This window comes from Eptatretus burgeri, chromosome 13 (assembly GCF_056783735.1).
Source record: "Eptatretus burgeri isolate ZD-2024b chromosome 13, Ebu_testis_v1, whole genome shotgun sequence".
Taxonomy (NCBI): domain Eukaryota; kingdom Metazoa; phylum Chordata; class Myxini; order Myxiniformes; family Myxinidae; genus Eptatretus; species Eptatretus burgeri.
Window position 1 is genome coordinate 41421012 of NC_140973.1, and position 25311 is coordinate 41446322.

Genomic DNA, 25311 nt, shown 5'->3' on the forward strand with positions numbered 1-25311 from the left:
TCGCTTACAACTGCCATATAAAGACGTGTTCCCAGCGGTTTTGGGAATTGGTATATAAAAATGGTGTTCATAAAAGGGGAACCCAACAGTGTTTTCGAGTTCCTTTTTGAGTTGATGTCCATGTCAGCAGTAACAGTATCAGTATCAGTATCAGTGTTAGTATTAGTATTAGTAGTAGTTTATTCATGTTGGCAGTAGTAGGTGGGTGTGAGGGGGAGGGTGTGGGTTATGATGGATCGTCCTTGCGTCCGCGTGTCCACGGGTAGGTTCATAGGCTGCCACTCAACGATTTAAATGGCTGCATCTCCACTATTGAAAGTAGACGCTTGCGCTCAACAATTGGATTTTTTTTACACTCAACGACTTTGAAATGGTACCACTCAGCTAGTTTCATTGTTTACAATGAACGATTTAAATTGCTGTCACTCGCCTTTGTTTTTTTTTTTTTTTTTTTTTTTTTTTGACGCTGGGGTTTGGAAATTTGAAGCGTTTCTTCTGAACGTGTTAAAACGCTCAAACTCGACTATTTTAAATAGACGCTGCCGATAGACAATTGGAATCATAGCCAAGCTCGACATCGAAGTGTGAACATCCTCGTCATGCCGAAGAAAAGTTTGAAGAATGCTGCAAATAAGTGTCCTGGCCGTGGCCGTGGACGCTGACGCAAGGACGATCCATTATACCGACGTCTTTCAGCCTAATGAGTAACTTAAAAGTAACGTCTGTCGACGTGTGGCAACGATCGCGTAACGTGCCAACAACACATTAATCATAGGTTAGAAATAAGTTTCGGGTACGCTAAACATTACCTCGGCGTGTCTCAACTTATGATTAACTTACAAGTAGCATGTGTTGACGTCTGTCAACGATCGCAGACCGTGCCTACAACTTGTGGCCAGCGTAGCGGAACGTGTGAGTCATACGCCGGCATACGTCGTGAAATTTCAAGCATGAAAAAATTTGAGGGCAACCGAAAAGTACAACGTTTAAAGCCAACGTACAACGACTTATGGCAACGTACTACGACGTATGCCAGCGTGCTCTTAATGTTATCAAAACTTACCCATAACGTATTCAACGTGTGCCAGCGTTTTAGAAAAAAAATTCAAAAATCGGCATACGTTGGCTAAAACGTCAAGGTGTGACCGGGCCTTGAGATACCGGTATGCAGAAAATAAAATAATGGAATGAAAAGCAAAAGCCTAATCTTTGGAAAAAAGTTTCAAGAATTTAAACAGTGGGATCAACCTTTGACAACCAACATAAGCATGGAAAACATCCTCGGGTTGATGGCAAAAAGGACATTCATCGGACGAAACAAGGTTCAATCTTTTGAGGAATACATTTGAAGTCAAGGAATAGTGTGCGAGTCTCCACTGTATGTCTCCGGCACGTTTAGATACAGGTGATGTGTACATGGAAGACCAGGTGGGAGATGATGGAACACTGCGGGCAGAAGCTCTTTCCAGTGGGTAGTCAGTGCATTATTGGGTTTGGCAGAGGTAATAACATTGAGACATTGCACATACATAGCAGTCTTTGTACATGTTTGCAGAGGCTTGATGGAAGGAGCGTTAGAAAAAACGAAATCAGGGAAGTCAGGTTGTGTTGTACTTGCACCTTGAACATCATGTGACGGAGGCCACGATAAATTAAAAAGATTGAAAACTTTAACAATTGAACGTAGAATTAGTCCAATTATTTGTGTTGATTTAACATTGCAAGCTTCCAATATCTGATTCGGAGTCTGCCATTCAGAATATGTGTGATTGACAAAGTCTTCCACAAGGAAGAAGCCAGATTCAATGAAGGATTGAATGAGGGACCTGCTTTGAAAGTCATGGTGAAAGGCTGTTGTAAAAAACAGGTTCACGCATGAAATTACTAAATTTATATGAATCCTTGTTTTGTAATGGAAGGAGGCATTGACTGGCATTTAGGAGACTTTGATAGAAGGAGGGCAGTAAGGAGGTGTCAACTCGCTGCAGATCAAGTAGAACAAGTTCAAGTCCACACTTGAGCTTGCCAGCTTGCAGGAGCAAACAGGAAGCCAGTGGCCACCAGGACAGGACCTCCTTGTATAGAAGTTGACGCAAGGTAGTCAGTCGAAAGGACAGTACAGTGGAAAATCGATATAACGCTCACCGGTGGGGTCCAAAGCGACTAGGGCGTTATAAATGATACAGCGCGGTACTGATGCAGTGAAAAATATTTTATATTACATACAAACCAGAGCCAAAACACGTGGACATGTACGTCCACCATCTTGGATTGTTGGGGTTGATGATAAAGCGGTCAAGTTATTTTCTTTTCTTTTTTTTAAACAAGAAATAAACACAGGAATTGAATGCATATAGAATTTTTTTTTATGTACAATAGAACATTACTTACAAAATAAAAAATACAAAATGTACATTATCACATAAATCGGTAAAATATTTTACGCTTCCTTAATCACAAAACGGATACGGAATTTATATCTTGAAGAATTCGGAATTTATTTCTTGAAGAAATCGGTGATCTTGCTTGGTTTCATGGATGCTCTTGAGAGTCTTTGGGTGTCATCCAGAAGGATTTTAACCTGGTGTATCTTCAGACGAAGATTGGGGCATTCCTGCTCATCGAAGGACTCCAACCAATGAAGACCATAAAGGAAAGACTGTTCAGCTTTGGAGTGGAGAGGCTGGGGGAGAGGTTCAACTGGTGCCTCTTCTTCTTCCGACTCCTCTTGGGGTTCCTCTTCCTCTCCAGTTGGCAGCTGTTCTTCTCTGAGCAGTTCTTCAGCCAGGTCTCTTTCTTCTTGATCAACCCAGGCCTGGAGAGCATCAAGAGCTGATGTGCCAGGGGCGAGGTTGAGGGCCGTGATGGCAGACCTGCCCACCTCCTCCTTGGAGAACCCATTGAAGTCTTCTTCATTATCAGACTTGGGAGGGCCGAGGCCTTTCCTCCAGCAGTTAATGATGGTGTCCTTGGTGACCTTCTCCCAGGCTGGCCCTGCAAACTCCATCGTCTTCTTAACATCCATGGCCTTGAGGAAGACGGTCATCTCTTTCTGCTCCCTGGCCATAGCTTCGCATAATTGATCTTTGTAGAATAGCTTGAAACAGTTGATGACCCCCTGGTCCAAAGGCTGGATCTTGCTGGTGGTGTTCTTGGGAATAAAGGAAGTAAAGATGTTCCCATCCTTGGACTTTAAGATGTCTCATGATGGATGAGATGGGGTGTTGTCAATGAGGAGGATAGCTTTCTCTTCTTGCCCAAGCTTTCTCAGTTGCTTCCGCACAGCAGGGCAGAACCTCTGGAAGAATCAGTCCTTGAAACAGGCTCCTGTCATCCAAGCCTTCCTGGTGTTGGTGTAAATGCAGGGAAGGAGGGATCTGTTGACATGGTGTAGACAGCTGGGGTTTAGTGACTTCCCTATGACCAACGGGGTCATCTTTAGAGACCCTGACCTGTTGGCATAGAGAAGGAGGCTGACTTTGTCCTTTGGCTTCTTGTGTCCAGTCTTTTTTGATGGGTTGTCATCCAGGTCCATAGTTCTGTCTGGAGGGGTCTTGTTGTACAGACCAGTTTCATCTGCATTGAAAACCTGGTCTTCTGTGAAGTTGTTGTCTTCGATTAGTTCATTGAAGACAGAGAGGTAGTTCGTGGCAGATTCAAGGTCTGCAGACTTGGCCTATCCATGTATGTTGGTTCATGTGGACCCCATGTCGATCCTGCCAGCATTGCAGCCACCCCCTGGTTAAGCTGTAGTCAGCATCTTCACCTCTCTCTTCCTTGTGAAGATCCTTGTTGATCTTCTTAGCCTGATGAAGGAGGATGGTGCCTGAGATGGGTATGTCAAGCTCTCTAGACTTGCAAAACCAATTGAATAGTTCCTGGTCCAACTCCTGATCCCTCCCAAGCTTGACCCTCTTCCTCTTCATCCCTTCATTGGAGTTGACAGTGACGATGAAGCTCTTGATGTTCTCTTCATCCTTCAACCATCCTCTTAGAGTTGAACCGGCGATGCCTGTATCCTTGCTGATGGTCGCTTGAGTTTCACCATTCCGTATCCATTTAATCATGTGTAGCTTCTCCACTATGGAATAACACTTCCGCTTCGGCATGGCAGCGCTGAACTGAACAGAGCAAACAAAACTAACAAATTTGAAGATTTTTCGGCTGGTAGGAGATGAAGATGTCGAAGAACTGGTGCAGGAGATGTAACGGGAGCTTAGATTTAAGTTGTTGACAACTCTTCCGAAAGGATGTGGGCGGTAGAGCACGCGAACATTAGTTAATCTTGTACAGTACAGTACTGTAATTACGTTGTGTACTGTGTTGTATGGTGTTAGAAGGGAACATGAACGTGAGTTACAGGAGATACGGATGCTATGATGATTTGAATTGAATTGATTTTGTTCATCTCAGCTTCACGATTTATACGGGAAAGGTGCGAGAAGATGACAGCTCGTATTTTCACACCACATGTCAACTCAACACAGGGCGATGACAGCTTGAAATTTTTTCGCCACTTAGTGCTATTTTGGAATTCAGAGTACTTTGTCTCTATTTTCTCACTTTTTTGCCTTTAAACATGAAATAGTAGTATTTTTTGGGGGTCCAAGGTGTATGAGCGTTATAGCGGTACAAACACTATAACGCTTCGCGTTATATCGATTTTCCACTGTATTTTGCTGGTAATGTCCACGAGTCCTTGACCGCCTTTTTCCAGCGGGACACTCAGAAGATCTGCTCAGAGCCGGTGCATACCATTCCAGAAAAAGTAAACAAGGATTCGTTGCAAATTCAGGATTAGTGATTTGGAGGGTTGTAAGGCAATCATCCGATGCCAGAGTTTGGAAGCAGCTAAATTATTGCTTATTAGCACTCTACCTCTGTAAGACAGTAAGCTGGATAAACTTTTCCAGCAATTAAGGGTGTGAGAGATTTGATCCACCATCTGGTCCCAATTTTTTAACGAGAAAGTCACGTTCCTGAGAAAAACACCCAGATGTTTAACACCATCATGCCTCCACTGCAGGGCATTAGGCAGCGGAGGTGGGATAAATAACTCTGAAGGACCAAGGCACAACGCTCTACTCTTTCTCCAGTTAACAGTAGCAGAAGATGCAAGATTAAAATTTTGCAGAGCATTTATAAGAGCAGCAATGTCAGATTGAGTATTGACAATTACACACAGATCGTCAGCACATGCAAGAACCTTAACTGAAGGTACCACTGAAAAACCAGAGAGCTTGTGGTGTAAATGAATGAGCAAGGGTTCAATGAAAAGGGAGTATAGGTACCCAGAAAGAGGGCAACCTTGTCTAATGCCTCGCTGAACTGGAAAAGGTGAACACAAACTGTTATTAATGTTTAGTAGACTGGAATTATTGTGATACAGCAACTTAATGCAGGAAATAAAGAAAGATCCAAACCCAAACCCCTTTAAAACTTCAAATAAATATGAATGGTAAACGTTATCGAAAGCTTTTTCTTGATCGAGAAAAATCAGCCCAGTATTGACGTTCTGACAATGGCAAATCGAAATCAAATCACGAACAGAAAATATTGTTAAATATTGATCGACCAGGAATGCAAGAGGACTGGTCAGGAGTTACAATGTGTCCTATTATTGCTTTTAAATGATTGGCAAGTAATTTGGACAGGATTTTATAATCAGCAGAAAGTAGAGAGATTGGGCGCCAGTTCTCAACAAGTTGAAGGTCACCTTTTTTGGGGATTAGTGAGAGGATAGCACGTCTGCAGTTCAAAGGAAGTTCACCAGCTTGTATGCTTTCTTGAAAGACTGTTAATAGACATGGTCCCAGCAGATCCCAGAAAGCGCTGTAGAATTCTACTGGCAACCCGTCTAACCCAGGTGCTTTGCTGGTGGGCAAGGCTTTCAAAACACTTGTAAGTTCATCAAAGGTTATTTCACCTTCAACAGTCAATTTCTGTGTTTCAGTAAGTGCAGGTAAGGAAGTAGTAAAATGATGCGTGTGGTTTAACGAAGCATGCTTGGCAGAATAGAGGTTTGAAAAATAATTTTTAACAGTGAGTTTAATATCACTCGGATCAGTCAGCGTCTTTCCATCAGCAGAAAGCAAGGATAATATTTGTTTCTGATTTTTGGAAGTTGTTTCCAACTTGAAGAAGAAACTACTGGGAGTGTAGTTGCTGTCGGTGAATCATTCTCATTCAAAGGAGTGCACCTTTTGCCTTCTCGACCAATAACTCGTTCAGAAGAGCTTTCTTTTCATGCAACATTTGCTGCTGTCTATTGTCATTAGAGGAGGACACTGTATTTTGCAAGTTTAGAATTTGTGTCTTCACTAATTCTATGTCAATGTCACGATTCAGAGTACTGTGTCGTGAGAAGTTTTGACAGAAAACTCCAATTTGAACTTTGGTATTGTCCCACCACTGACATTGACAAGAGAAACTCTGATCGATCGTGATGTAATGTGCCCAAAAGGTTTTAAAGGAAGTAACAAATAAATCATTTTGAAGAAGTGCTGTGTTAAACTTCCAATAAGGGCTCCCCCTCTTAACCAGTGGCAATTGAAACCGCATAACAACAACATGGTGATCAGAGAACCCAGATGGGAGAATTGAGGTGTTTAAGACAAGGTTAAGAAAATGATTGGAAACGTAGAATTTATCAAGTCCAGCTGAAGACACTCGATTATTAGAACAGCGACACCAAGTAAATTGTTGTTGTGTCGGATGTTGCAGTCGCCAAATGTCAGTCAACTTGAATTTTGAAATAGTGCGAGCAAGAGCTCTCGTACTGGCTGCATGTGGCTCAGCACCATTCCTATCGAGGGGGGTTGAGTGTGCAATTAAAATCACCTCCGAGACATAGAAAGTGGTCGGGGGGGGTGGGGGGGGTGATATTAGCAAGAAATGAATTGAGACAATCAAAAAAAGAAGATCTTTCAGGATTTGTGCTCCGAGCATGTAGATTGACAATGGTGAAAAGCTGCTGACAAATGGAAAAGGTCAGGGAAGCTAAATGTCCTTTTACAATTTCTTAGAAGGAGACTAAAGTTAAAAGGAAGAGTTTGCTGAAAGTAGATGGCTATCCCAGCAATCGGACTTTAAAAGACTGCTAAAGAACCAATGTCCTTTAAGAAATAATTCCCATTCAGCTGTAGAAGAGTCAGTGGAAGGAGTTTCTTGTAGTAATAAGATATCAAATTTGTTGCACTCGATTAGTTGTTTAACTTGCACTTTACGGAGAGAATTACGACCACCATTGATATTTACGCTTGCAATGGATATTTTCATCGAAGGTATGAAGAGGGGAAAGGACAGAGGTCATCAGGTAGAACAGCATCAACCATTATTTTTGAGTTCGTTCCGAGCACGACTTAAAAATTTCCTCAAACGATGACGTTGAGGGTCGGTAAGATTGTATCGATCAGGTCTGGAAATCATTATTCAGGTCACTTGAATAAAGTCTTCTAGAACTGGAAAATTGTCTTTAATTTTGACATTCTTTTTTTGAAAACTTTTGTGCAAGAAGGTGTGAATAGTATCGGGGGAAATTGAAGAAGCATCTTCGAGCTTAAGAGAAGAAGTATCGCTACCCGCATCACTTGAAACAGAGACAGAAGAAGATGTCCCGTCAGACTCATATCCCCCCATACTATCTGCGACAATACCCCGCTGTTCTTCAGCAGTGTCTTGATTAGATATCGCAGGCACGGCTGCCTCCAAATTACAATCAATCTGTACATCCGGTGTGTTGATTTCGACTGGGGTAACTGTACATGGGAGGGAGGATCCATCAATTTGACCGGGGACCTCAGATTCGTCAGGCACGGTGGGAGTACCAGTTTTGTCAGTTCGAGTAGGTGTTTTAGCATTATCATGACATTCGTAACACTGCTCTACGTTATGGGCAGAGGCCCCCTTTTGTGAAGCGGTACATTCTAGGGGGTCAGGAATACAGTCTTTCGATATTAATGATTTGGTATCTACTCCATCATCATTAATATTATTATTGAGTAAAACATCCGATATTTCCTCTTCTTCGAACAAGGCAAATTGGTTGGAAAGTGAGACTTCAGTGCCATTTATGCTCGTGTTGGTTGGTCGTTTCCCAGAGGGTGATACGTTTCTGACAACAGACTTGCGTTTTTTAACTTTAGAAACAGTAACGAAACCCTCGTTTGTGGTGTCCATCTGTTCATTACAAGTGCTTGTGTCAACTCGTTCAATTACTAAAGGCCTATCTTGTTTATTTGTTGAAAGGGAAGCTGCAACATTCGACTGAAGCTCAACGTTATTTACTGAGTTGGTGATATTAATATTAAGGCAAGGATCGTCACCAACAGAATCAGTAACGTTGGGAAGAGGATCGTTATGAGCAGTCAGTGACAATGGAGGCAGAGACCTTACGAGCAGTGTCAGTAATGCTGGGGAGGGGATCGTTACCGACGGAGTCAGTAACATTGGGGGGAGGATAATCATTTCGGGTGAAGGTGATAGTATTAGTCTGAAAATCATTACTAGGAGCATTGAGGGAAGGTTGTTTCTGACTGAGTGGACAGAACTGTTTCATATGTCCAATCGCTCCACAACCAAAACACTTTAGGGTATCAGTAGAGACATATACTTGATAGTTATGACCATTTGAAGTGAACTTCATAATAACGTTAAGTGAAGCATATTCTTTTTTAAGTACCATGAATACTTGTCTGCGGAAGCTCATGACATGGCTTACCCATTTGTCTTTAAAGCCGACAGGGAGCATTATTAATGGAGACACACAATCACCATAGTGCTGCAAGGTTGAAAGTATCAAGTCATTCTTTAGGAACGGTGGGAGATTACTAATTACTACCCTTTGTGCACAAGAGTCAAGGGGGTATGCCATTACAAATGTCCCAGAGTCAAGGGCCAAGCCTTGTTCAACAATTGGAGCAACGAACGCTTCATCAGATACAAAAATGATCACACGCTTATTCATACGTGAAGCAGCACGTACCTTTTCAAAACCGATTATGTTCCCGATTGCCATGACAATCACTTCCACCGTAACACCTTCCGGTGGAGAGCAAGCTATACCGTGTTTACGTGATAAATGCTCGAATGCAGCATATTGCTGTGAACAAGCAGCCGCCATGTTTAAGTACACGGGGCCCAACCTCCTCCCTACCTCGGGAAAAGGGAGTCAACAAGGCACTCCAACTTCCTCTGACTTTGGGAAAGAGGGAGTTAACAAAAACGAACTTAAAAGAAGATAACAAAATAAATTAAAATAAAACAGGTTTAAAGCAGAGAGCAAAACCTCAAAGCAAAATCTATCCTTAACCTAAACGGGTAGGCCGTGCCCAAAGGGAGGGCCAGCTCTCACTCTTTCTCTCTCTCAACGATAACAGAAGAGAAAAACCACGAATAAAAACACCACAGAACACAACAGGAAAGAAAAGGGGAAGAGGGAGGGGGTGGGAAGGGATGAAAACGACACTGAAAACTCACCACAACAAAGAGCAGCAGCCCACGGCGGCCATGACACCAAGCCCAGAAAACAAACGACCAGCAGGGGGCAAGAGAGAGAGAGGATAGGGGTGGGAGACAGAGAGAGGGGGGATAGGGGTGGGAGAGGGAGAGAGAGAGAGAGAGAGAGAGAGAGAGAGAGAGAGAGAGAGAGAGAGAGAGAGAGAGAGAGAGAGAGAGAGAGAGAGAGAGAGAGAGAGAGAGAGAGAGAGAGAGAGAGAGAGAGAGAGAGAGAGAGAGAGAGAGAGAGAGAGAGAGAATCAGGGTGGGGGGGAGAGAGAAAGAGAGAGAGAGAGAGAGAATCAGGGTGGGGGGGAGAGAGAAAGAGAGAGAAAGAGAGAGAAAGAGAGAGAAAGAGAGAGAAAGAGAGAGAAAGAGAGAGAAAGAGAGAGAAAGAGAGAGAGAGAGAGAGAGAGAGAGAGAGAGAGAGAGAGAGAGAGAGAGAGAGAGAGAGAGAGAGAGAGAGAGAGAGAGAGAGAGAGAGAGAGAGAGAGAGAGAGAGAGAGAGAGAGAGAGAGAGAGAGAGAGAGAGAGAGAGAGAGAGAGAGAGAGAGAGAGAGAGAGAGAGAGAGAGAGAGAGAGAGAGAGAGAGAGAGAGAGAGAGAGAGAGAGAGAGAGAGAGAGAGAGAGAGAGAGAGAGAGAGAGAGAGAGAGAGAGAGAGAGAGAGAGAGAGAGAGAGAGAGAGAGAGAGAGAGAGAGAGAGAGAGAGAGAGAGAGAGAGAGACACACAGAGAAAAAAAGAAGAGAAGAGAGAGAACGAGAATGAGAACCCACGTTTAAGAAATGTTTTTTTTTTTCTGGGGGAAAAGAATGGGACCCATCACTTGTCAATCCCATGCGAGTTCACCCCCAAGACCCTCAAGTGACCCAGCAGTCGGGATAGGCAAGGAGAGAGTGGAAGCAATAAATAAATAGGATTCCACTGTGTTCTGGGTGCTGCATCAGTAACAAATGGTTTAAATATAAACTTTTATTCTGAAAAAAACAAGCAAAGGTTCTGTGCTTAATTGTGCACTAGAATTCTCACCTTTCCTCCAACGTGCAAGCTCAGCCTCGAGGCGCTGCAATGCCAGTTTCAGGTTCTTGCCCTTTTCTTTCTCCTTCTCATATTTCTTCTTCCATTCCTCTGCAGTGAGCTCCAAGTTCACACTCACCTGGTTCTTGATGGTCTTGGCTCTGCGCATAGCATGCAGCCCGTTAAACCACAATCAATTACAGCAAGAAGGCTCAAGTTGGGTTTAATGTCCAGAAAATCCACATCCAAATTTGAAAAAAATAAAATAAATCTTACTCGATCATCAAAACCACTTTTCATACTGGAGAAGATATTGCTCCAGAACAGAATAGGATACATAGCAAAGTACATTCCAACTATCCCAACAACTCTATTTCCAAAGCTCATCAGGTCCCATGACTTTCGCAGATCCATTCATCCATGCATCTCTACACATCTAAAAATTGCTCAAGTCTGAACAAACCTCTGTCCAAACATAAGCGTAGACTTTGTCTCTGCCTCGTTAAACAGTGATGGTGAGCAGCAAATGATTATAGTTGTCCGGCAGTTCCCACCAAGCGAATCCTGCAGGATCCTTGTCATTTTGCTGTCTCGATAAGGCACATGTGTTTTCTAAATGAAGAGGAAATGCGAGATGGTACGAATGTTTGACCACGTTTAAAAACAGGCTTCCTCTTTATTCATCGTAACTTTTGCAAACACCTCAACATCAATTAAACATTTGTAGTTCCACGTTAAGTTATTTCTGGAAAACATCTATGACAGTTGAATCACGTTATTCCAAGTTCAGCCTTGGTGCAGTGGAATCATTGCTTGCCAATGTGGTCGTGCTTTCATTTCTATTTGATGCTTGATTTCTTACAATTTACTTGTATGGCTGTGGATGGCATACATCGATGTATCCATCTATCTATCCATTGGGACCAAACTGTGCAGAGTGTTGGTGCTGCCTAAGACGTCTCCTTGGCTATTGGGCACAATCCTGGACAGGTCGCCACTCTGACGCAGGATACCAGCATGCTGGTACTCATTTTTGCTGATCTCGGAAGGATGACAGGCTGAGTCAACCCCACCTGGTATTAATTCAACAGCAAAGTGGGGTTTGAACTCAGGACCCAAGGATCCTAAACCCACCACTCTAGCTATTAAGCCAACACCAGGCATACAATCGGTGTATGGGTTTCAGTTAATCTAAACAATGGGGGAAAATTATCTGGGTACTTCTGCTCTCATTTCACAATGAACTGAATCACAAAAAAAATAAAAATAAACATTAAACAACAACAACCGCAAAAACAAAACAATAGAGAACAAGTTCATTCGGTCTGTCATGTGACTGTGCTCTATGTCAAAACCCCCCAAAAATATTTGTCACGTGTAATGATTTTCTGCTCAGAACATGAATACATTTTCTGATTTGGTTACCTTTTGCAGAACACGAAGCGAAGGTTCTTGAAGACTTTCGTGTTGCAGATGACCCTTAATTGTATGTTTGAGACAGGCCAGCAAGAGGCCGGCCTAGAGGAATGCACACTCGCCTGCCACGATGAAGTTTAGCCTGGGTTTGAATCCCGACCCAGCTATAAACTGTCATCCTTGTGTTCGACAAGCAGAGTGATACATCAATGTGTGTGCCATCCCTTGGATGGACGTCAAACTGGGCATCTCATCCGTCAGCATTAGTTGATGGGCATTAAAGATCCCATGGTCTCATTCGCAAAGAATAGGTGAGCTCTATTGTCAGCACTGTGAACAAATTACAAATTCCTGCCCTAACTTTATTCAAACATCAAACATCAGACCTGGCCAGCTGGTTCATAAAAGACTTGGGCCAAGCTTTCCCCGATCAATCCCACAATAACATGGGAATAATTGTGGCCGTTGAAGAAGAAGACAAAGAAAATTCCAACATTCACACTGAGTTTCCCATTCTCTCTGATAAATTTGTCCCATCGTATTTGTTTTCCTCACTGTTTAAGATTTATTTATACTCGCAGCACCCGCTCCCTACGGCAGCCGTCAAAGGGGGGTCATATTATTATATTTATGCCTATTTTACTCCAAGGGGTCCCAGAATTACACACCCCAAAAAATGGTTGCGATCGGTTCAGCCGTTTTTGCGGTCCCTGGGAAGAGACGGACGGACGGACGGTGAATTATAGTAAGATGCTGCTCGATTTAAGCAACCTCGGTAGTGTAATGGTTGGAGCATCCGCTCTGAGTCTGAGAGGTCAGATGTTTGAACTACAGCCGAGTCATACGAAAGACTTTAAAATGGTATGTGTTGCTTCCTTGCTTGACACTATGCATTTGAAAGGATACACCATCGGTTGGTAATAAAACTGCAGGCTTTGATGGGACTTATGGCCTCTTCCTGCAATTTTGTTTATCACTCAAAGTGAAAGTGGCACAGGAATCTGTGAGCATGGCACCTTCAATTCAGGTCAGCAGATTTTGCCTTTTCTTTTTTGTATACCATGTCGAGGCTCGTGTGAGAGCTAACACACAACGCACAGCAAGGGGAGCATGAGACAAGAGGGGCGGGAGTGGGAAGGACAAAACAGTGAGAAAGAGACATTTGGAGATCTGTGGAAGGGAGAGGGATGGGGCAGGGAACATGGGGAATAGAAGTTGGACATTACAGGGACTTTCAGGAAGGAAAGCAGGGAATTTGAAGGAGGTGGCTTTGGGGTGGATTAACGGAGGTAGAAAAAAAATCGAGGATTTCGATGGAGGATGACAAGAGGTGGTGGTGAACACCTGTTTTGAAGGCCTGGGGGGAAGAATGGGATTGAATAGTGATGGAGTTTATTCCAAAGGCAGGAAAAAAGAAGAATGAAAGAGTGAAGGTGAGCAGTGATTCATGCTTTTGGCAGTTTTACCAAAAGGGGGTTGTTTGTGGACCTTGAGCGCCCTGCGGAAGTATGGTGGGGACAAATCGCAGACACAGCGAGGGGGGGGCGAGACCGGAGAGGAGATGGTGGAAGACAGAAAGACCACCGACCTGCCTGTGGTGAGAGAGTGAGAGGGCCAAAGACTCAGCTTCATCATGGGAGATACCCAAGGATCCGAAATGCCCTGGTTTCTACAGTGTGAAGGTGACAATGGTGGGAGGCAGGAGCACCAGCGCAGAGGGGAAAGCAGTGCGTTATCAGGCTGTGGACGAAAGCTTTGTATGTGGTCAGGAGCTCAGGTGGGCCAAGGAAGGACTTTACACGACGGAGGATTCCCAGTTGGCGACCAGCTTTGGAGGCCAGGTTGTAAATATGGCTTTCCCAGGAAAGATCATGGCAGATAGTGAGACCCAGAAGCTTGAAAGAAAAGACTTCTTCCAGAGGATTGTTGAGAAAGTAGATTGGGGAGTTTTCCAAATGGTCCTTTTGGAGAGACATAGTGAGAGTGTGAGATTTGTCCGTATTGAAAGACATGTTCCACGTGTTGGACCAGTTTGTGATTTTATCCAGATCTGCAGAGAGTGGAGAAGCTGTTGCTTGCCAGTCTGAGGGATGACAGATGGTACGGCAGAAGGTGGAGTCATCAGCAAAGAGATAAAGAGGATTTTCCAGAGAGTCGGAGAGATCATTGATGAAAACCAGAAAAAGAACAGGGCCCAGAACGCTACCTTGCGAAATTCCAGCCTGGACAGGAAGAGGGGATGAAAGAACTCCATTTAGGGCCACACGTTGACTGCAACAGGAGAGGAAGTATGCGAGCCATGAGGGGAGATGGCCTTGGACACCATAGGAAGAGAGTTTGTTGAGCAGGGCAGGGTGCCAGACTGTGTCAAAAGCACGTGATATATCCAGGGATACGGCTCGGATTTCCTGTCTGGCATTGAGGACCTCCATCCATTGTTGGGAGAGCAGAAGCAGCATATCCGTGGTAGAGTGACCTGGTCTGAAACCAAATTGATGATCGGAAATCAAGCCATTGGAGAAGCGGAAGGATTAATGTCTGAAGCGATGATGGATTCCATAACCTTGCTGATGATTGGGAGAAGGCTGATTGGTCTGTCATTGCAGGGATCTGTTTTTGCACCTTTTTATGCAAGACAGTAATATTTGCTGATTTCCAAGCAGATGGCAGATGACCTTGAGCAAATGAGAGGATGACTAGAACAGAGAGGGTGAGCAAGAGCAGAGGAGCAGGTTTTTAGGACATGTGGGCTGATGCCGTCTGGACCGGTTGCATAATCTGAGTTGAGGTTTGACAGCAAGCTCTCCACCTTGTCAGGAGAAAAGGACACAAAGTCCAGAGATAGTTGGGTGCGACTGGGTAATGTGTGCAGAAAGCGATGGGTTTTGGACACAAAATTTCGATGCAAACACCGAGTTTAGCCTTTGTATTGTCATTCATTTATTTTATCCTTGATTTTGCTCTTTAATTAATCTTATATTTGTGAATAAAAGCACTTTCCTAACCAGCGTTAGGCCAATTTTGTTAAAACTATCAGCAGAATCAGAAGAGTTATCAACAAGATGTTAGGATGAGTGACCTGCTGGTTTTGTTCCTGCCAGATACTCCTGTGCTATTCACTGTGTTCATCGTCTCTTGCAACCTCCATAACAAATGATGCAGCATGAGAGTAACACTATCAACATTTGAGCTCGACATGCTTCCTTCACATCATACGAGGGTCAAGTAATGACCACCTCCAAAAAGAAAAATTCCAATCAGATGCACCTAATCTTGTGTCGTTGTGTGCTAACTAACTAACTAACAGTTAGCTAACAGCTAACTTCCTTGTGGGTGAAGAAGAAAGGGAGCATTCACTGTCAATTAATGTCTGCTGCTCACCGTGCCCTCAGCAAGTGCAGAAATGACATTCCCCAATGCAGAGAGAGACCTGTTGATGTTCTTCGCCTCATCTAGTTGAGCTCCTTCCACACCAGTCTTGCTGACCTGTGAACACCAAATTATCAAATTAGTAACAGGCAGAGGCTAAAATGTTCAATAATAACTAACTGACCTTCATACACTGTCAATCACCTTCTCACTGCCTGCCAAGTCGACCAAGTACAACTTGCCACTGAGTTTCTGCTCTGTCTCAATGTTCTCCTGTTTCACATTGATGAGAAAGATGGAATGACTGCGTGAACTGTGTTCATTCATGTCTGCAGCACACATTGGGATGGAGGAGAGAATTATATTCCGTATGTAGAATGGAAATAAAGTGATATACAAAGGGTCCGCAGTCACAGGACAAAGGATGACACTGAGAGAAAAACGAAGGACTACACTGAGTGTAACGAGGGGTCACACGCTCATATACGACCTTAAACAAGGAATTGAGGTGGCCATGTGACCCATTCTTGCAATGTTGCACTCTCGAATTAATATTTCCTACAGTTTAAAAACACCAATCTTCTCGATATTTCACTGAAGTTTCAATAATCCGATCATGATCAGATGACCAAACTTGTCTATGCTGGATATTTGTACACATTTGATGGGGTGGCCATATTTTTTCCCATAACATCTCTACATATGGAGTCTGTTTGTTTGTTCCCGAAAAGTTTGAAAATCCCTGAGCAAATTTCCCCAGAAAATTTCTGCATTATTACCTCCACCACTGAAGGTGGATGGAGGTTATATATTCACACCTGTTTGTTTGTCTGTGAACAGGATATCTCAAAACGTTATGGAGATTTGCATGAAACTTGGTGGACAGATTAGGTGTATGACAAGGATGAATTGATTTGATTTTGGTGAAGATCTGGACACTAGAATTCTTTAAGAGATTCTTCACCATTGAGAGATGGGGCCAAAAACGAGAAATAGCAAAAATATCAAAAGGTTGTGGACGAGTTGCAACAAAACTTGGTGGATGAGTTGGGTAGGTGACAAGAACAAGCCGATTAGATTTTGGTAAAGGTTAGGATGCAGATCCAGCCGATCAGTGGGATACAAAAAACTTAAACTGTTCAGCCTGGAGGAGGTGTGCAATCCACTGAGTGCAGATCTAGTTTTCACATGTGAAAGGTCAAAATCACAAGAAAAACTCTCCACTGACCTATTTTCACGCAAATAACTTGTCCAAGTCTTGGGCTAGGCATGCGCCGGAGCAGTGAGTTGCTGCGTCCACTTTCCGCCGGTACTCCAGGGGCCTTCGTCTGGCCACCCCCCAGGCAGATGCCTGGCCCATCCCCATCTCCTTGAGATGTTGATCAACCTGCTGCAACCACAAGGCACATGGTTGGCCAATTGGCCTCCTCCACTCATGAGGCTCCCTTGCTGAGAGGATCTGGTGAGCAGGATCAGCATCAGGTAAACGAGCCACATGTCTACAACCGCTGACACTCACGGACTATGCAGGTATCAAATCTGATTTGAGTCTCTCTCAGCAACCGCGTGTTGGACACAAAGTCCGACAAGCAAAAGCCAAGGATTCTCTGAAGAGACCTGGTACCAAAGGAATTAAGTCTCCATCTCAGATCACTGGTCAGAGTCCAAGTCTCACATCCGTAGAGCAAGAGTGGAAACACCAAGGACCTGAAGACCCAGACTTTCATTCTGCACAGGTACCGACAGCACCACACCCCATGATCCAGTGAATCCCTGACTCCCCAGGCCCGACCCAGACGTTGATTGAACTCTGGCTCACAACCATGAATATCACTGCCAAGGTAAGTGAATCTCTCCGTGACGTCAACATCCTTGCCACAAACAAGTACAGACAGGATAGCAGCATCCAAGAGGTCATCGAAAGCCTGGATCTTCGTTTTGACCCAGGAAACCCATAATCCCAGCAGGTCAGACTGCTCATTCAGTACCTTGAGGGCCCTAAAAAGGATATCCAGTCTCCGCTACATAATAATCTGTGAAATCAAGATCAGAGATCTTGACATTCCCAAACGATGCACCCCAGCTTGATCTCTCTGACATCCTCTCTAGAATCCACTCCAAACAAGCGCTGAAAAGTGTGGGGGCCAGTACACACCCCTGTCGAACTCCAGTAACAACTGGAAATAATTCAGAGATGGTATCACCACATCAAAAAGCACTCACAGTACCAGAGTATAGTTCAGACATCAGATTGATCGGTTTTGGTGGCACCCCACGAAGACCAAGAATCCTCCAGAGGGCATCCCAATTCACTGAATCTAACACTTTACAGAGATAAACACAGGCTGCAAGCAGCCCCTGCTAACACTCTCGTCTGCGTTTGATGAAGACCTGAAGAGCAGGGATAGGGTCAATTGTTGACCTCTTTAGTGTAAAGCCTGACTGCTCTGGGTGCAGGGGCTCAAGCAGATGGTGGCGAACCCTATCAAGAATTATCCGAGCAAAGACCTTGCCCGGCACTGAGAGCAGCGTCAGCTCTCGGTAGTTGTTGCAATCCTGGCGATCACCCTTCCCTTTCCAGAGAGGGACAACAAGGCCACTCTTACAGTCAGTTGGGATGATGCCTGTGTTCCAGGCAGAGCGCAGAACTATGTGCAACGACGAGAGTACAGCATTTCCACCAGCTTTGAGAAGTTCAGCATGGATGCCACAGATCCTAGGAGTTTTACCTCATTTCAACTGGTTCACCACAGCCTGTGTATCCACAAATTAAGGTGGATCACAGTTAATTGGAGGGTCAGCAGCAAGGATTGTAACACCCCTGACATCCAACTCAACAGCTGGTGGATCAGCCTGGTACAGCTGCTCAAAGTAACTGGCCCAGCAGACCTTCACTTTGGACTCCTCTGTCAAGAGCCCATCACCCTCCCTTCTACTGCAGTACACCGAGGGACAGGCTTGGAGGAACGCAATGCGCGATTTCCCCTGTAAGCAGGACGATAATCACCTGACAACAAGTGATGCTCTAACCACCACTCATAGATTCCTTGCACATAGACTTCCTTGTCCACCCTCAACGCACACACAGTTTTTGTCCACCCTCAACGCACACACACATGCTTCAACTTCTTGAACAGCTCAGCTCTGCCATTAAGCCTGGCCCTGGGACTCTGGTCAATGTTATCGTGTCCCTTGAAAGATAAAATTCTTCTTCGCCCGACAATGAGTTCCAAACTATCTTCCGACAACATCAAGGATGGTGGTCTTGAAGGCACTCCACAACTCTTCAGGATTCCCCAAAGCACCTAGGCCTCCCAAATCTCCACTCAGCCTGTTCGCAAACTCCTAAGCTACCCTCTCATCCTTGAGCGTGCCAACATCCAGCGAAGGCTGAGATGACAACATTCTCCCAGATTTGAGCTGAAACTTCAGAGTTGCTACAAGCCGGTGGTCAGTATTGAGGAACTGAGCACTCCGGTAGACCCTGCAGTTCTGGATCATCCTCCAGTGACCATCAATAAGCACATGGTCAATCTCCTTTGCCACACCAAGAGCATTGGAATACCAGGTCCAGCGATGAGCCTGTGGACGCTGAAACCATGAACCAGCCACCCAATGACCATGCCTTCAAACAAAGTGAAGGAACTTAGTGCTATTCTGGTTCACAGTTCCAGACCCTGGGGACCAACACATGTCTTGTAACCATCCCTATCATTTCCAGTCAATGCAATGAAATCCCCAAAGACTGAAAGAGTATCTCACCTGGGGCACTGATCAACCACAGACTCGAGCGTGGCATAGAATGCCTCCTTCACGGTAAGATTACTCGCCTCAGTTGAAATATATACAGAGACCAGGGAAACGACACTCAAGGAGTGATTAATCCTCAGTCTCATAATAGGCTCATTGACCGGTGTTACCTCAATAATTATCATTGGAGTCAGCTTATTGGACACAGCTACAGCAATTTCTAGGGCATGCTAACCATCAGAGTGACCAGGCCAATAGTCGGTGTAACCACCCGCCATGATTTCAGCACCATCCAGTCTCCAAACCTCAGAGAGTGCTGCAATACCGATGTTCAAACACGAGCTCAGATGATAACAGAGACAGGTGATCATCCTCTCTTTGGGATAGGACATTCCAGGCACCCAGCCGAAGGGACCGCCTCAGGTTAACCTCAGGAGACTGCCGTCTGGTGGACGACACCTCAGCATCACCCTGACACACATGACCGCAATCCAACCCAGGAAGTGTACCCCCTGTTTTTCCTCCCATAATCAAAGAGTGGGGATCTCGAAGGCTTTGCCCCAATCCCGTCATCCGCTGAGTCGCCCTGAGAAGGGCAGCTGCACAGAAGGTACTCCCACAGAGTGGGTTTTTAGTTTTCTTTGCATTTTTATATGTTTTGCAGAATGAAGGGTTTTACGGTGGCCGGAGTGCAAATCCTGCCACCAACCTCCGAAGAAAAAAAAAAAAGATAACCCAACTGCAGGCGGACGTCTACAGACACAGTTGGGCACGAGAAATGTATGGCCGTGGTGGGAAAAATGTGTGATAAACCTGCCCCTTGGTGGGAAAAAAGTGCTCTCGCAAAATTTAAGGCACATATAACCCGCACATGGGGATACCCCGCAAGCCAGCTTTCCTCTCCACACTTCCTCTCCATATATGCAATCTCCATATTTCCAGCAGCCGACACAGCTTTGATGTCAACGGGCAATGAACGGCTCTTTTCAAATACAACTGCGATAAATAACCAATTGACATTAAAATGAACATCTTGAGAAAGGGTTGTTGAAATTAAAACTAACTGTACCGACGTGATGAAAACAAGCGTGGTTTCTGGTACCAACGTGATGGAAACCACTCTGCTCATCCATTACAAACATATAAATACCCTGCAGGCTGTTGAATTTTATATAATTATGTGAAATTGTCCATACGATTACAATTCCCAGCTGTACAATGTCTGCTGTCAATATGTCTAAGAGAAAAAGTAAAAGTTTCACGGCCGAATTCAAACTGAAAAATTGTCAGCTTGCAGAAGAGCATAGCAACAGAGAGGCTGGTCTTGTGTTTGACTTATGGAAGACAATTTACCGCTTCCTTAAATATCTGTGGAATTCGATATGTGTACGTAAAATATGTGAAAGAATTGTAAAAGTATTACAATTAAACTTGCAAAAAAAAAATTGCCTCTTTTTGTATCTCCTTGATCATTTAACTCGGCACCTTGTGGTTGTCTCATGCCATATGGTGAAATACTGTATACCCCGTAATTTGGGAACTAAACGTACAGCCCACAGGGTATTTGCATGAAAATATGGTAATCAATTTGATGACACAAATATTCACCCCACAAAAACTTACTCCAAAGAGACAGCTGAACAGTGAGCAAAGACTTGTTTATCAAAGGAGAAGAGACCTGCACTGTGCATTCTTATGGACTACGAACCAAAATAAGCAGTTCAATGATCAAATGAACTGAAAAACGTCTGTGTAAACACCGGTCTTTGACAGTACCATTTCAGCATAAAATCTTCATGAGCAGAACAATTAACTGCATGTTGGTTGAAAGCTGAAGAAAAGCCCTTTTTCTGGTCGCTCTGAAAGCATACAGGACCCCCATGCTTCCAATACTAAGAAGTAAAAATCACAGAAAGAAACCTTTACTCATAAAGAAAGGGTAAACATGGTAACGAGATTGTGTTCGTCTATCATGTGTGAAGACGGCAGCTGTAATTTACATCTCAGGGGTTTTGATGCGCCAGTTTATGGCTAATAAGCCATATTCGTGCGTGAAAACACCTTGCCCACCGAGCACAGGTGAACTCTGGGTTTGGTTTTTGGAGCAAATGACTGGCGATCTTGTTGACGAGACGTGTGAAGGCACCACTTGGCTTCCTCATCACATATTCCACCAGATGCTCTACTGTGTACTAACTTTTGCCACGATTTTTGATCTCGAGCTACCTGTTCTCAGTTATCAAAATCGATGTTGCAGAGCTTCAAGGTCGACTTCATGCCGTCTTTGTACCTCTTATGTTGCCTGCATTGTGATTGTTTCCTTTGACGAACTCTCCGCTCAATATCTTCGTTGGTCCGCACTCTTCTGACATCCTGACGACATGACCTGACCATTTTAATTGCGCTTTCATGACTATGGCACTAACACTTGGTATCTGCCTGCTGTGGGACCTCTGTAACAGGGACATTGTCTTGCCATCTCATATTTTCGTGAGTCATCTGACAGTTGAGACCAACATGGTTATGTTTCTTCAGATGACAGCTTTTTTTTGGGGGGGGGGAGGGGGTTGTCACTTAAGAGGGTTGATCCATCTGAGTCCAGAAAAGACGAAGAGCCTGAACATTGGGATCCATACACCGTCTTCAACGGCATAGAACTACTTTGTGTTGTTGCTGTCAGAGAAGGATTGGAGTTCAGCAAATTGGTCACTCCACCATTGGTTAAAAATGGTTCTTAGATTAGTTTGAGCTGTCTTACGGATGCTATAATATGCCTGTCTCTTTGATGACAATGACTGGTCATTTATGCAGGCAAAGTGTAAGTGATTTATGCAGGCTAAGCAAGGCCTAACCTGACAAAAGAGATGAGAGATAAAGACAAAGAGAAGGGAGAAAGGTAAAATGAAAGGAAAGAAAAAAAAAGGAGAGATAAAAGATGAGGAAGAAAGGTTTGCAAAGATGAACGTAAGTCACAATCCTTTCACAGCATTTGCAGAATGAATGGATAGATTAGGATCAAAGATGTCAACAAGAGACTACAAGATTGTGATGTCTTGTGCCTTACTGGTGACTGCCACATGTCGGTTTGCCTTCCCTTCGTCGATCACATCCATAACCTCCTCAGGACTGGATACAAACCGCTCAGTGCATCCCTGCATGTGACAAAAGCAGTCATTCACTTCCATTCCCAACAGAAAGCCAGCAAATTGGGGGATCCCAAGCAATTAAAATAATGCAGAGACCTCCACATGGACATGTCCCCAGTTTGATCAGTGGCAGAAACGTTTGAAATAAACTGCTTTTTGAATAGATGTGTAGAAGGCAATGAAAAAAATTTGGTTTGGCAACAGTCACATTAAGTACCTTTACTGTTATAAACTGAAAATAAAGAATCAGTTTTGAAAACAAACCCCCTCCTCTTTGTAAATGTCATACAAGGTAGCCCTTTACATAGATGAAGGGTATAATATTTCCATATTTAAATATGCATCTCTCAAGTCTCATGTGGTGAGATTACCAAGCTTGCAATACTGCCAATAGGCACAATGCATTTGTTTTGCTTCCTCACCACAAGCTTTGACCAGACAATAAACCCCATAGGAAGAGTAGTTGTGTTGCTATACCAATATTGGATTTGCACTTCTTTTCATTGCTCCCTAAATCTCTTTCAACCTCCCTCATTTAACCGAGCCCGACGCATTGCTTCGACTGAAGCTGCCAAAGTCTTGGCCAAAACCTTTGATATTTTGCCCAAAACCCACAATTTATGTGAAAGGAATTTGTTGAAAGGCTGCAGAAAATGTTGAACCACACCACTGAGTAACATGGCTGGCACAATGTACATTCAACATAAATGCAAAATTCATTATTATAGCATGAGCGCAAAAGTATTACAACAAAGGCATTTCGACTTGAAACACTCAAGCAGACTAACTTTCTCCATTCATCATCATATAATGTTGACATCTCATGTGTACTCCATTGGTGTGTAAAGGGAGATCAAGGTGAGATATCTACCTTAACATAGGGAACACGATTCTTGTCTTCATGGACAGAGAGGTTGGTTTTAGACACTGCATCAACAAAAGAAGGGGGAAAAAAATAGAAGATCTATAAGTAGGTAGTGATGTAAATTTAATAACTAGAAAGCATCTCAAAATGCAAAGCCTGTTCGCTTGGTACTCAAACGAAACTTGATGAAAACGACAGTGAAAAAAAAAAATTGTACATTTTATCAATTTGTGTTCTCCACAATCTCATAATAATGGTTTGTTGAAGATTTAATGAAAAAAAGCTCAATTGATAAGAATGTTAAGGCCTGGACATACACACTGAATCTCAATCGAAAACAAGGATTTTGATTACCGGTAAAAAATTTGTTCCTCGTCGCCCACTTCATTAATGATGTCATCCTTACAACCCTTTATTCCCCATTTGGAGTAAAATGAGATGTGCCAAGGTTCAAATTTTTCTGATCAGCAGTTTCAGAGATATAGTTTTTTTCTGATCAGCAGTTTCAGAGATATTATTTTTAATTTTTTTGCATTTAATCCAAGATGGCTGGCATACCACATGACTTATGACATCACAATTATAATTCAAATATTCTCCATGGGGGTTGTTCCTACCCTGAAAAGTTTGTGTTAATTGGACAAGTGGTTGTCAAGTTTGTGTTAAAAAAAATGTTTAAAAAACAATAGAACAAAAAAAAAGGGTCGAACAACAACAACAACAATAATAATAATAATAATAACAATGAAAAATATTTCAAAAAATTATGAATTAATCTTCTCTATATTATCATCATAAAGCTTTGTTGAAAATTTGATGACAAAAGCTCAAATGGTAAAAAGGTTACAATCCGAACAGACACAGACACACCGACCCACAGAAGGGATTGCAAAACCCCGTTTTCCTCTGCGTGGGGGTTGGGCTAAAATAACATAGAGGAAAATGGAATGAAGATTAAACTTTCCATAAGGAAGCGGGGTTGAGGGAACTGGTACAAACACTTGTAATTACAGTGACCAAGGAAGTAAGACTCGTGAAGGACGGACGAGGTTCATATCAAAGAACGTGTCGTGGAAACACCTACCGTCAAGAAGGTCACGAATCTTATCCAAGTAGATCTCAAAGTAAGAAACCTGCAGCCAGAAAACTCGAATTTACAAAATCATAAAGCATATCTGGGGTTTCATCTTTCCAATCGATCAGCTACCCGAAATGCTCTCATCATCAGTCTCACCTTGATGTGAAATTCCAGGTTTTCATCCATGGAGTATATGTAGTTGAAAATATCTTGCACAATTCGTGGAATGATTCCCATGATGTGAGGATCATGAAGTTTTCCCTGCAGCCATCACCATACATTCTCAATTACAGTTTTCTTACTTACTTTGGGGTTTATAAAAATTATCTGTCAAGTTTTCGTTTTTGGGGGAAGGAGGAGGGGAGGGGCACACGTTGGACACTTACTTATCTCCCCCCCCCCACCCCACAAAAGAGAGATAAACTGGATCTTCCTCTCTCCCAACATGACTTCTATTTCTACTGGCATCATGGAGCCAGTGGACTGGTGGATGAAAGGTGTTGCCTCATTTCCAGGTGTTCTCTTCCGTTCATGGCTCTGAGATCAGTTCCACCTACGTTCACAACAAAGAGCTATCTCCAAAGCTTTCAAGGTAGAAGCCAGTTGCCAAGCGTTTTAATGCAATTCCCTTGTTCATATTAAACAATCCTCAGTGGCATAATGGTTAAAGCAGGGGGAAGTGAAGGGGACCCCCCCCCCTCACATACACAAAGCTGCCTCCTTCCCCTGCCCTCTCTCTTCAATTTCATCACTCCACCTCCTCCATCCGCTATGAGTCTGGGAGGTCAGCGGCTCGAACCCAGGCCGAGTCATTGCAAAGACTTTAAAAATGGTACATGCTGCTTCCTTGCTTGATGCTCAGCATTTAAAAGGATGGAGTATGGACAAACAACCATAGGTTTGTAACCATTGTGCAGATTTATTTGGCCTAATGGCCTCCTCCTGCGTTGAAGTTCCTTTTAAGGCAACTCTTGTTATATTTGTTTGATCACGCGTATTATATGCACTGCCCAAATTAATCTACATCCCTTGGAATAACTGCAGTCAGTCAAGAACGTTGTTCCCAGAACTTGTTTTTGTTAATTGCTAGAGGAGCAGAAGCAGCAGTGCAGTACCTTATTACTTTGGAGAATTAATGTGTCACGACAGACATTGAATGTTGGATCCAGGTGTGGA

At 43.6% G+C, this 25311-nt stretch overlaps 1 protein-coding gene across 4 annotated transcripts in view; it reads right to left on the bottom strand.

Moving 5' to 3' along the window:
* Positions 1-25311, bottom strand: part of LOC147014291 (kinesin heavy chain-like) — a 96731-nt gene that overhangs the window by 36563 nt on the left and 34857 nt on the right. For all 4 annotated transcript variants that reach the window (XM_085852164.1, XM_085852162.1, XM_085852163.1 and 1 more), the window contains exons 4-11: positions 24292-24396; positions 24142-24190; positions 23064-23119; positions 22111-22198; positions 15501-15625; positions 15309-15413; positions 10975-11123; positions 10524-10672 (exon numbers count right to left, since the gene is read on the bottom strand). In XM_085852164.1, coding sequence (XP_085708290.1) covers positions 10524-10672; positions 10975-11123; positions 15309-15413; positions 15501-15625; positions 22111-22198; positions 23064-23119; positions 24142-24190; positions 24292-24396 — 826 coding nt within the window. The remainder of the gene's footprint in view (positions 1-10523; positions 10673-10974; positions 11124-15308; positions 15414-15500; positions 15626-22110; positions 22199-23063; positions 23120-24141; positions 24191-24291; positions 24397-25311) is intronic.